Raw genomic sequence first — 12,010 nt, 5'->3', positions numbered from 1 at the left:
TATATCGTAGAAACGGTAAATGACTCGAGCATTCATTCGTTTCTGATATTTTTCCGTAATGTGTTTTAGTTTAGAGTGTCCGCTTTGTACAGACGTTAACCCTCCGCCCGCCTCCCTCTGTCTTTAGACAAGGCATGGTGAACCTCCCTCTGCTGGAGTTCAAGCCGGCGCTGCTGATTGAGACGTTCAGCCTGAACGCCGTGGTGATGGAGAAGTCGACCAGCGCCCCGCAGGGCCCCACCGCCGCCCCGCTGTCCTTCCACGACCTCAACCGCCGCCACTACAACACGTTCCACTGTGACTTCACCACGGCCTGCCAGGCCATCAGCCAGCGCGTGGACATGGCCCTGGTGCGCCTCATCCACCAGTTCAGCACCATGATCGACGACATCAAGGCCACGCAGACGGACATCAAGCTGAGCCGCTACACCGCCGGCTCGGCCTCCCCGACGCCCACCTTCAAGGCGCGGCCGTACCGCCACTTCAGGTCCTCCGACTTTAGCCGCAGCTCCCGGGGCAGCCTCAACGGGGCGGGGCGCAGCGGGACCCAAACCCTGAAGAGCAAGAGAGGGGTGGCCGGAGCGGGAGGAGCAGGCATGGCCGGGGGTTTACCACCCAACGGGCCTCCGTCAGCCATGGACACGCTGGGGAGAAGGGAGCCCCGAGGACGCACGTCCCTCGGACGTTCAGAGCGACGCACCTCTAAGGTAACAATAAGAAAGATTTTAGCCTTTTGAGGAGTCATCTTCTCAAAGCACAGGTCAGAAGCATATATTTAAAGAAGGGTGGACATCCAACCTCGACACATACACACTTTAAATGGGTCCAAGTTTGTTTTCTGTCAGATATTGATGACGCTGCAACAGGACAAAAAAAATTGGAACCTGTTCAGAATGTTTGTTTTCATATTTGAAAATGTTCCAGTTTCAACACGAGTCCAGTAGCCCGACTGCCTGTTTTCGAATCTACAACTTTAAACTTTTTAAAAAAAAATGTTAAAATGTCTCTAATATTCCTCTGTCCAGACCTTTTTAATATGATCAGTGAAATCACAACAATCCTCCTGAATCTGTCATTTTCCACACGAACTCTAGAGGGAGCCACAAGATAATAAGATTTTCTCAGAACGGGCACCATTCAGTGAAACACAGCGTCAGGTGTTGGTTACAAAGTATTCTATTCAGTCTTCAGTTTTCAGACAATACTTAAAGTGGTAGAATCTGTCTGGCTTGATTGATTGATAGATTCACAGCAGAGCATTCTTTATTTTGACGGTTGGAACCTTCAAACTTGAAGAAGCCAATGTTTTGTTTTTGTTGTTTTATTAAGTGAAGACTTTTTTATCAAAGTCCAGTAGAAGGTTTTCAGAGGGACTTGTGACAGACTTCTACAGATGAACCAGAGCTTTTAGAGAGTAACTCAGTTATCTCTCTCTGCAGAAATAACTCTCCTGTTTACCGAAGTGAACGTCACGAGTAGCCAATGTAATTCCAGAGATCTCTGTCGTGACGGCCTACAGGCTCATAACTACACCGTCACAGTAAACAGCAGGGCAATAGCGGGAGACATGAGTCGGCCGAGGCTGTTTATTTACCCGAGATGCGTATCGTGACATTTCCGGACCGTTTGTGTAACGCCTTCAGGTGTCGAGGAAGGGCTCCCGTGACGTGGCGGACCACATGGCCATCCAGATGGACGACTCGGACTCCATCACGGTGTCGGAGCAGAGCGAGCCGTCGGCAGAATGCTGGCAGAACATGTACAAGCTGCTCAACTTCTACTCGCTCATCTCCGATCCCACGGGCATCCTGGAGAAAAGCTCCCCGGAGAACTGCCTCTCAGGTGGGAATCGGCTTCCAGCACTCATCCACTTCCTAATTCCCCGTCCTTCATCCCATTCGGCTTTACTTCGCACGCTTTTGGTTCCACACATTATGTTTTGAAGACATCGCTTCCTGTACTTTTCCTTTGCTGATTTCCCTTCCTCCCTTTTCTTCATCTCACCTGCACCCTCTGCTCTTCATTCTCTCCAGACACATTTCCTTCATATTTATACTGCTTCCATTTTCTCGTGATACAAAAGTCAATACCCAGCTGCTGTTATTTTGTTAATACTTGATATTATTCATTGTCATTAATAATGTGCTCCTAGTTAATACATCATAATACTGCAGCTCCTCTACTTTCTAGTTGCTCTATGAATGAAGCATTTCTATTTAATTGATCCTGATATTCCGCCACGTTCACGCTGAAGGCCGGTCGCCATGTTCAGCGACAAGTTTCGACGCCCGGTCTATTTTCTCAGCGTGCCGTGAACGAATCTGGCAAGAAACATACTGATAATCTACTACAAACAGTATAAATGATATATTAAATATGATATAAAGGGTCTGATTCTGATAAATGGCAGAATATGCATCCCACGCACACTTTTGACTTCACTCCTCTCTCCATGCTGTTCTCCTAGAGTTTCAATTCCCCCGATTCCCTCCCCTCCATTTCAAAATCCCTCCTCTATATGTATTAGAAATAGCCCGGTTTTTATATTGTGTACTTATTCCACATATTTGTCAGTTGCATCCAAACAGAGAGCGCGAACAGAAACACACACAGACGTCTAGTGTGAACCCGGCGTTACGACCCACCACTTCACAAAAGGATTGCGCGGCTGTTGCGGCCTCTAAACCTGCACGAATAAGACAAAAATAAACCAGTGCGTGCACCTGCATACAAACCATGCGCCTGTGACCCCCACGATCCTCTTCTCGTGCACTGATGATATCACACAACAGCGGTCATAACCACCTGGGGGCTTTTGTTTCACGCGCTCCTACAGTGGTTGAAACTTGACTCTGGATCTCCTCCACACGTGTGCTTTGCTTCCCCTCTCTTTTCCCCGCAGAAGGCGGGCGTCGGCCCTCGGAGTCGCTCTGCAAAGTGATCTACGAGAATGAGCAGCAGGACCCCACCACGCCCAACAAGCCCCCCGGCGCGGGCGGGCGGCGGCGCAGCCTGGTGAGCTCCGAGCCCCAGCACGTCACGCTCATCGTGTTCGGCATCGGCATGGTGAACCGCACCCACCTGGAGGCCGACATCGGCGGGCTGACCATGGAGGCCGAGCTGAAGAAGATCCACGGGAGTTTCACCCTGAAGGAGAAGATGAAAGGTGAGGCCGACGCCTGTGTGGGTATCGATGGAAATGAGTCTAACCTCATCAGTCACTTTCAGCTAAATAGTGCCTGTTACTACTGACCTTTTATTCAAAGTTTCTTCTGTTTGATGCAGTGTTCTTTTTTTCTGTTCACGTGTCGGCAGATATCCTGCACCAGAAAATGACTGAGACGTGTGCATCGGCTCACATAGGAGGGGTAAACATTGTTCTCCTGGAGGGCATAACTCCTGACATCCAGTACGTACAAAGACTTCTTAACTTCTGCTTATTAGAGGAGTGATTTTAACAATTACAGTTTTATTTTAATATAAAGACTTTTTTTATGTGAAAGAAAATTCTTTGAATAGCATATTGATCCGAACCCTCTAATGAGTTAGTGTTTTTACTATTTAATTATAAATGATAACATTCTTTTATTGTTTTGTGCTATCCAAGAGAACAACTATTTGATTTCATGTGTTACATTTTCGCCAAAATGAATATTGACCTTTTTTTTTTTTTTAAGACGCTCATTGATTTCAAAATGGTGAGTCGAGTTGGGGAAGAGTTCCTTCTACTTGCACAAGTACACAGCAGCAGTACTCTTACGTAGATGATTTAATGTCAAGTACCTTTTTGTAAAATCCCTGAGTTTAAACAAAAAAGATGGAATGCGGCGTTTTCCTTAAGCGTTATGGCGCTCAGCGGGAGCCAATTACTGACTCATTTCCAGCCGGGGGGGGGGGGGGGTTTAACAGCGCTTTTTGTTTTTACTGCAAGCAATTTCCTCAAAACATAACCACCCTAATCAGGTTACAAGCCTCGTAGTCATGCATTGAGACAGACTGATGCTGCTTTTATTCAGTTTAGAACTTCTGCTGCTTCAATACGAAGCTTCTCTTTTTTTTTTTTTTTCAATCTCATTCTATTTAACAGATGCTCTCACTGTGAAAATGCAGCCGAGACTCAATCCTATCTTCATCCTGCACGCTCTGAGCTGCACCCGTGTGTCTGTTTGATTCTGTACGTGCCTACGTACTACTTGGCACTCTGTAGTTGCTACTCATGTATGAAGCTCAGATGGAAGTAAGACTGATTGCGGCGCTATTGGCATATTTTTCCTACTCGCCTGTACGCTTCAAATAAACACAGTTTGCAGACAAAGACGTTGATTAAGCGATATTCAGCAACAGGCTCCGATCTAAATGAATGGGTCACAGTCGGCAGTTGTTTTGAGATGTTTTCTTCCAGATTAAGTTAACTCTGGTTATCCTTTATGGCTTATTTTATTCACACTTTATTAATCCAGAGTATTTTTCATCATAAACTCATCCATCACAATTTAGCTTGGAGTGACTCCTCAATGTTCTTGCTTGTAGATGACTGTCTCAGAACTGTTTCACACTTTCTTCTGCTCTTCTTCTTCCTCTTTTTTTTTTTGTTCCTTACATTCCTCGGCTTTCTCTTCCAACTACTTGCATAGACTGGAGGATTTCCCAACATCTCCCACCAGCACAGCTAAACAAGAGTTTCTGTATGTTACTGCCACCGTTCAGGCTTCCCGTGCATTAGTGCACATCCTTCATCCGTCCGTCATCCATGTGTACTTTCAGTGAAAGGTTCCTCAGGACTTGTTCAGATGTTCACTGTGTTTATGAAAGCAGGATTTCTTTATTCGGTTAAGTTATTGGTGTGTCTCTTTATTTTTGACTCTTCCCTTAATGTTTACAGTATATATTGAAATCCCTTCGTCTGATATTTCAGTAGAATATCGTATTCATAAGCCATCTAAGATTATAGATGGACGACAACAGAAATGTCTGCGTAAGACCTTTCATTCGACCTCCATAGTGTTGAATTCATTGCCTTCTTCATCCATAGTGGAGCGTGCGTCACCGTTATGATTTGCTCATTCCACCTGTGCCCAGCAAACTGACTGCCGTCGTGACTCTGCATGGTCTTTCACTGTTCCGTGTCCTCTCAGTTCTTCCACTTCAGCTGCACGTCCACTCGCATGTCCACATCGCCTGAAAATACAAGCGTCTTGTTGCTCATTCCCCGTTTTTACTCTTGTGTTTCAGGACGGTGGTCAAATGCAACATCGCCAAGTCCCAGGCCCTGTACAGCGCGCAGCGAGGGCTGAAGACCAACAATGCAGCCGTCTTCAAAGTGGGGGGCATCATGATCAACATCCCCCAGCACCCGGCGACGCTGCACAGCATGATGGTCCGCAGCTCCCACCAGCTCTCCAAGCAAATCTCTGACCTCATCCGCCAGCCCTCCAACGTGTATGTGCCCTTCATTTGTCTGTCTTTGAACCCTCGGTGCTCTGATGCCTTTAGAGGACACTAATATCCCCATCATATGTTATATATCACTATTATTCTAATATTGTTTTAGTTAAATCTTTTGACTAGCATCAGTCCTGATCATAATTACCAAAAATCTTTTAGTTTTTTAGAATTTTAACCCTTTAAATGCCCGTTTGTTTCCCATAATAAGCTGATATAATGGAATGCTTGATGCTCTGATGGCCGTGGTTTTAGTCGGTTTCGATGGGGACATATTTGTCCTAACGGGCCCGAGTGTCTTTATTTTGCCCACACAGTTTATTACAGGCGCTGAGGTTGAACTTCTAAATTAGAAAAGAAACTCCCAGCCTTGTCAGAATGTATGCCATGTGCATCAACACGGCCAAAGTAATTGAAAAATTAAAGAGCCCAAACATGTCCCCGAGTGGCGCACAAGTGGCTCGTTTATAGCGTTTAAAAGTAATGAGAAACTGACAATTAAAATATTGTACACTTCTAACTATATTTAAAATTCCAAATGAATCCATCATGCAACTCGCTAATGTCATTAGATTGTAATCTACGTTCAATAAACTCCTCATAAGAAGTCTCCATAAGTGACGGGTCACTGCAGCACATCCACACTGTTGCCAGTTAACGGCTTCCAAAGCCTGTGTGTGTGTTTGTGTGTGTGTGTGGTCTGTTTCCATGGTAATATTCATAATTATGTTAATATATTTATAGTTGTAGTTGAGTTGTAGGTGTGCTTGGGATATTAAACAACTTTTCTATAATTTGATGTTCACAGCAATGTGAGCCCGTATCGGCAAAGCTCTCAGTAATAACACACACACACACACACACACACACTCTACAAATAATAGCAGCAATTTTCCAGTGTGTATGTCACTTCCAACTGCAATAATTTACCCTGATAAGCACTTATGCACTGCATGCCAAATCCAGGCCAGCCATTAACACAGCAACAGTTACTGGATAGAGCCTCACCTTCATGAAGTCAACACCTTATGTAGATGACAAAGGAAGAAAAAAAGAAGAAGAAACTGAGCCGGGGAAGGTGGGTTATAGTTTGGGAACAATTTCCAAGATTAAAGTGATCATTTTAGGGGGAAAAATTCAACAACACGAGGAAATTGGAGCTGCCGAGTGCAAAACCGCAGTAAGGGCAGCCGTGTTGATTTTGTTGCGTCTAAATCAGTGTCCTTATGGTAAGGATGGCCTCTGAGAGAATCCAAACATACACATACGTGTTGTCTTTTATGTTCTGTGTCCGTGCTATTTTATCCGGCATAATGCTGACATCGGTATGGATTGAACTTTATCCTCATTCTGGAACTGTTTTGCGTTTAATTTTCCCGATGGTTTATCAGATAAAACCTTTAGTTCGCTGTTTCCGTGCTCCTCTTTTACATAACATGGGTGGATACTAAGTCATACGTACATATTTTGCACTCAGGGCCTCGTGTTTGTGGTTTGATGAAGTTTATCCAACCTCGACCAAAAAAAAAACCAATCTTTCCAAAATGTGTGACCTCATAATCTAAGTGAATATGTGTGTTGTTCTCATAAATGTGTTTTCCCGTTAATTTACCTCTCCAATCTCAGAGAATATGCACATTTCTTTGCCATCGTACAATCCTGACTGAGTGGCTGAACATTTTTTCTTTCCTCCCCTTACAGTCAGCCTCCTAATAGGGAGGACACCCCAACCCCCCAACCCTCGGACAAAGCCTCCAGCATCAATCAGACCCCCGTGGAAGCCAACGAGTTCCCTCAGCTCCCCGAAGGCCTGGAGAAGAAGCCCATCGTCCTCAAGTTCAGCGCCATGATAGATGGCATCACCATCGGGGCCGCTCTGCTGCCCTCGCTGAAAGCGGAGTACAAAATGGGTCGCATGAAGAGCCATGGCATGACAGGTGTGTGTGTGTGTGTGAGAGAGAGAGAGAGGAGATCTGATATTGATTTTCCACAATGATGAAAACTAATTGGAGAACAGAGCCTTTTCCCATGAAAGATTACTTCCACCTGCTCTGTGCGAAAAGATGGATTTCACATTTTATGTTGTCCTTATAGCTCCTAAAGAGGCCTCGTCTTACTGGTCTTGTTGAGGCATGCCCAGAATAAGTAATAATAATAATGGTCTTTTTTATCGTTTAGGTGCACAGACCAGTTTCACCTTTGAGTTGCCAAACCACAAGCTCTGCTTCCAGTCCAAAGTGTCCCCGGTGGACATGTCCACCATGCCACCGTCGGCCAGCCTCACCCTGCCGCCAGTCACCATGTCAGGAGAGTACATCATGGAGGACCACGAGAGCCACTCAGACCAGGGCTGGGCTCCTGACGACTTCCCGGCCAAGCCAGGGAACTACCTCCAGGGCAACTACCTGCGCTGTGTGGCCGAGGTGAGCGGCTCCTGATGGGGGACGATGAATAAAAGATAACCAGACTAGAGAGCAGTGCGGCCATGTATTGCCGTTAACTCACCCTCACTTGTCTCCTCTGACGTGCAGATCGGTTCATTTGAGCACAATCTGACCACAGACCTGCTCAACCACCTGGTGTTCCTGCAGAAGGTTTTCATGAAGGAGGTCAACGAGGTCATTCAGAAGGTCTCAGGTACGGTACCAAAGAAATGCATTTCTATACTGCAGCGCAAGCTTCACCTCGTTATCATATTGTAAGATAAAACCTGCACAAAACAACATATCCTTTTCCTTTGCTACCTGTAATGGCCCAGTTCTTCCTCTCCGATCAATAAAGTTAATCTAATCCTAAACATCTGTTCCCAGCAGTGTTCTGTAGCCTTCAGCTGCTACTTAAGTCAATGAAAAATATTGTTTTCCACACAACAATGCCCAAGGCACTGACACAAATCCAGTCCTGTTCCACAGCAGTATTGATCATCGGGTTGTTTTTTTTAAACTCGCCAAGCTTGATCGATGCTACTGCCCAGGAGAGAGAGAACTGAGTTTTACACCATTTTATGGTAAAGGATGATGAGTGGTGTGTGTGGTAAATATTCACATCAGGGTCTTTTTAAATGTAGCACTGGGACACTTCAGGCACATATCGGAGCTCACACATGTACACAGACAACATAATCCCACTTTATTACAGGTTCGTTAGCACTTTGCAACAGTCCTTGAGGGCTCGTGAGGTTGATTTGTTTGCTCTTTGTGCGTGCAGGAGGAGAGCAGCCCATCCCACTGTGGAATGAGCCCGACACCTCAACAGATGCAGACAAGCCCAAAATCCTGCTTTATTCCCTCAGCCTCATGTTCAAGGTACACCACGTTAACTTTCGTTCTGTCACAGTGGCCGAAGGTGAAGAACTTTATGTTGTTTTAAAGGAATAAAACCAGTAAACGGTTCCTTTCCAGCATTTTTTTTTTTTGGTGTATTTTGAGTGTCAGTTAAGCTTCGAGGAATTTTACCGAAAAGCCGTTTTCTCGATTCCTGCAGGGAATCCAGATGACCGCCACCACTCCTTCCATGCGAGCTGTGCGCTTTGAGACGGGCCTCATTGAGCTGGAGCTGTCCAACAGGATCCAGTGCAAGGCTCAGCCCGGTGGCAGCAGCAGTTACCTGAAGCTCTTTGGCAAATGTCAAGTCGATCTCCACCTGGCTCTCGGACAGATAGTCAAGCACCAGGTACAGATCGGGCCTCGCACTCGTGCAATGAAAGTCTGGAATGGGCTTAAAGACGGTCGTAGATCGCCACGTGACGCCCTCTCTCCCTTCGCTTTGCAGGTGTACGAAGAGGCCGGCTCAGACTTCCACCAGGTGGCGTACTTCCGAACGCGGATCGGTCTGCGTAACGCTCTGCAGGAGGAGATCAGTGGCTCCTCGGACAAGGAGGCCGTCCTCATCACGCTCAGGAGGCCAATCGTTTTCGCCCAGCCGGTGGCATTTGACAGAGGTTCACTTCAATTCTTCTCCACAACACATTAAATGTCAAAGCTTATCGTGTGTGTGTGTGTGTGTGTGTGTGTGTGTGTCACAATGAGGTCCCGGAGACACCCACTGTAGCGGAAACTATCAGGGTGGAGTTTTTAAGGGCGTTGTCATATTTCTGTCTGTCTTTGCACAGACGATGCAATCACAAAACTTTGCTGTGTATTTGGCATCAAAAAGGCCATGTTTGAAGATGGGTGTGGTCTGAGTATGGGCGGCGGAAGTAAGGGGGAATGAAGCAAATACGGTATATAAGAAGTGTAAGTAGTCGTGATGTCATTCACTGGTTTGTGGACCACCGTTTGGAAGCCATGAGTTTGGCCCACAGTTTCCTTAAGTATTCTACCCACTCAACACTGGGGCTCACTGATGGAATTGCATCTGATTTTCACACGCAACAAATAAGCACTGCCGCTGTCTCAAAATCCACTGTGTTCACACCACAAGGATGTTAATTCGAGGTTCTTTCTACCCACCCGTGTGCCCTCCTGCAGCTGTGCTCTTCTGGCTGAATTACAAGGCAGCGTACGACAACTGGAACGAGCAGCGCTTGGCCCTCAACAAGGACATCCACATGGCCACCAAAGAGGTGGTGGACAAGCTGCCAGGCATCCAACAGACCTCAGCCCAGGCCTTCAGCACCCTCTTCCTGCAGCTGACCGTACACGACCTGGGCATCTGCCTACCCATCACCACCACATCCCAGGTAATCTGCTCTGCTTGGTTTTTACATGTTAACTTCTAGACGTAGAAGTAAAAGTTCATATATTCTAGTTTCTGATTATATAAACAATAGCAGGGTTGCAATCTGCTGGCTTTAAGGTCATTCTGTTAACATGGTCACATGTACAGGTATGTAGTCCTGTTTAATTCAAATGATGTAATCCGGGAGCTAAAAACAGTTTCAGCATCTTCGATTGTAATTCAAATACCATAGTTAGATTTTTAGCAGTTACACATGGAAGCCACAGTTTGCAGATGTGTTGTACTTTTAGCGTATGCAAATGCACATAAGATTTAAGTGTTGTCCGGAGTAAAAGCACTTATTATAAGAGTCATATTCTAACCTAGAAAAAGTAAAGCACACAGGAATTATTTTTGGGCTTTCTCTGTCAAATTGTTGACTTCATCCCATCTTTAAAAAGGAAATGATTATCATCATCTCCATCAGCACATGGCAACATCAACTGTACCAGTGTTCATGATGTGGATTTTGCTGTTATTAATAACCTTTAAAACACAATTGCATTTTTGTTCTTTAGTTTCATAAAAGAACAATTCCTCTGTTACCAGTTTTGATATCAGTGTTTCCCCTACCTAAGCTGTTAGTGGGCTAACCGTCCATCAACCTGCACCACGAACACACATTCATTCCCCTCAACAACCTCTATGATGTCAACTTTTGATGCAAAGCAAACAACCGCTGATTCGATGCACAACTATACCACAATAAATGGTAACACAAATGTGCACATTTTTTTTATTATTTACTGTAAAGTAGTTAAATGTGCTTGGACGGTATCTCTTTGTTCATACATTCATACCTTCCTGACATTTCACCGGGGTGTACGGTATATGAAGGTATTTGGGGCTGAACAAAACATGGCGGAGCGGCTAGTCGACCAAAATGAGAATATCTGGGGTCGGTCCACCTCAAGCGAGCCTTTGGCAGAAGTTGTCATTAACTTCAAGGCCTTCATTTTAACCAGCAGGTGGCAAACGAGACATAGGAACTTGCCTGAGACATCAGTGGGCGTCTCCTCTGGTTGCAAATAGGGTAATTTTCTCAAAGACTTCTATTTCTCACTTGATTTATTACCTAATTAATTACAAGATTCTTTAACACGACATGATGATCATTTAATAAATGAATGTCCCATTTAGAGTCAAATAGACCATAAAGCAGGGTATGCTTTAGGTCGTGGCTACCTCGTGATTGAAAGGTCGCTACACACAATAATAGAAACGTTTAGGGGAAACACTGGATATCAATGAGAGGTCCATATCGGTTGTCCTGTTGTACTCCAGTACTATGCTACACTACAGTATGACCACAGAGACGAGATATACCAGCTGTTGTGTCACAATTATTTCCATAGAGAGGACAAGTACCAGCTACGGAGGGCATCAACTCTGAAGCTGGGGCCAGCACATCAGTAGGCCGGCAAAACAATGCACGAAAAGTAACCGACAATTTATTACATCTCTTGTGGTGGCTTGTTGTGGGACAATGACTTACTGTGATCAATACATTTCCATGCCACACGTACACTGCATCACGAGTGCTCTTTATTGTTGTGAAGATGGCAGGTCACACCACTTTTTAACAATCAAAGTTTCCACCCACACAGCTGGCATAACAACAATAACAACAAATGAAGCTTGAGCTGGTGTCTGAGGTGTTTGGGGGGGGGGGGTGTAATTACTTCATTCTAAAAAATAAGAGGTTATGCCAGTTGTTGTCCTGAGTATCCCTTATCTGTTGCTAAAATGGAAACAAATGCAAATCTTTCAGATACTGCCGTGGAATAGTATATAATTGCACACACAATACCAGATTTAATGACAAAGCAGGCATATTGTTGTAAGAGAA

The 12,010-nt window shown here is 45.2% G+C and overlaps 1 protein-coding gene across 15 annotated transcripts in view; it reads left to right on the top strand.

Annotated features, from left to right (window-relative positions):
- Positions 1 to 12,010, top strand: part of kiaa1109 (KIAA1109 ortholog) — a 67,993-nt gene that overhangs the window by 32,267 nt on the left and 23,716 nt on the right. For 8 of the 15 annotated variants that reach the window (XM_076108558.1, XM_076108565.1, XM_076108566.1 and 5 more), the window contains exons 48-60: positions 128 to 707; positions 1,644 to 1,842; positions 2,903 to 3,166; positions 3,316 to 3,409; positions 5,233 to 5,439; positions 7,144 to 7,379; positions 7,621 to 7,865; positions 7,974 to 8,079; positions 8,650 to 8,747; positions 8,926 to 9,114; positions 9,214 to 9,382; positions 9,912 to 10,123; positions 11,517 to 11,600. In XM_076108558.1, the coding sequence (XP_075964673.1) occupies positions 128 to 707; positions 1,644 to 1,842; positions 2,903 to 3,166; positions 3,316 to 3,409; positions 5,233 to 5,439; positions 7,144 to 7,379; positions 7,621 to 7,865; positions 7,974 to 8,079; positions 8,650 to 8,747; positions 8,926 to 9,114; positions 9,214 to 9,382; positions 9,912 to 10,123; positions 11,517 to 11,600 (2,683 nt within the window). The remainder of the gene's footprint in view (positions 1 to 127; positions 708 to 1,643; positions 1,843 to 2,902; positions 3,167 to 3,315; positions 3,410 to 5,232; positions 5,440 to 7,143; positions 7,380 to 7,620; positions 7,866 to 7,973; positions 8,080 to 8,649; positions 8,748 to 8,925; positions 9,115 to 9,213; positions 9,383 to 9,911; positions 10,124 to 11,516; positions 11,601 to 12,010) is intronic. The other 7 variants (XM_076108571.1, XM_076108569.1, XM_076108568.1 and 4 more) reach the window with 3 other exon arrangements.

This window comes from Anarhichas minor, unplaced genomic scaffold, assembly GCF_050575085.1.
Source record: "Anarhichas minor isolate MPS153535 unplaced genomic scaffold, ASM5057508v1 ptg000040l, whole genome shotgun sequence".
NCBI classification, from domain to species: Eukaryota; Metazoa; Chordata; class Actinopteri; order Perciformes; family Anarhichadidae; genus Anarhichas; species Anarhichas minor.
The sequence above is the reverse complement of the archived record's forward strand: the minus strand, read 5'-3'. Positions and strand labels throughout refer to the sequence as shown.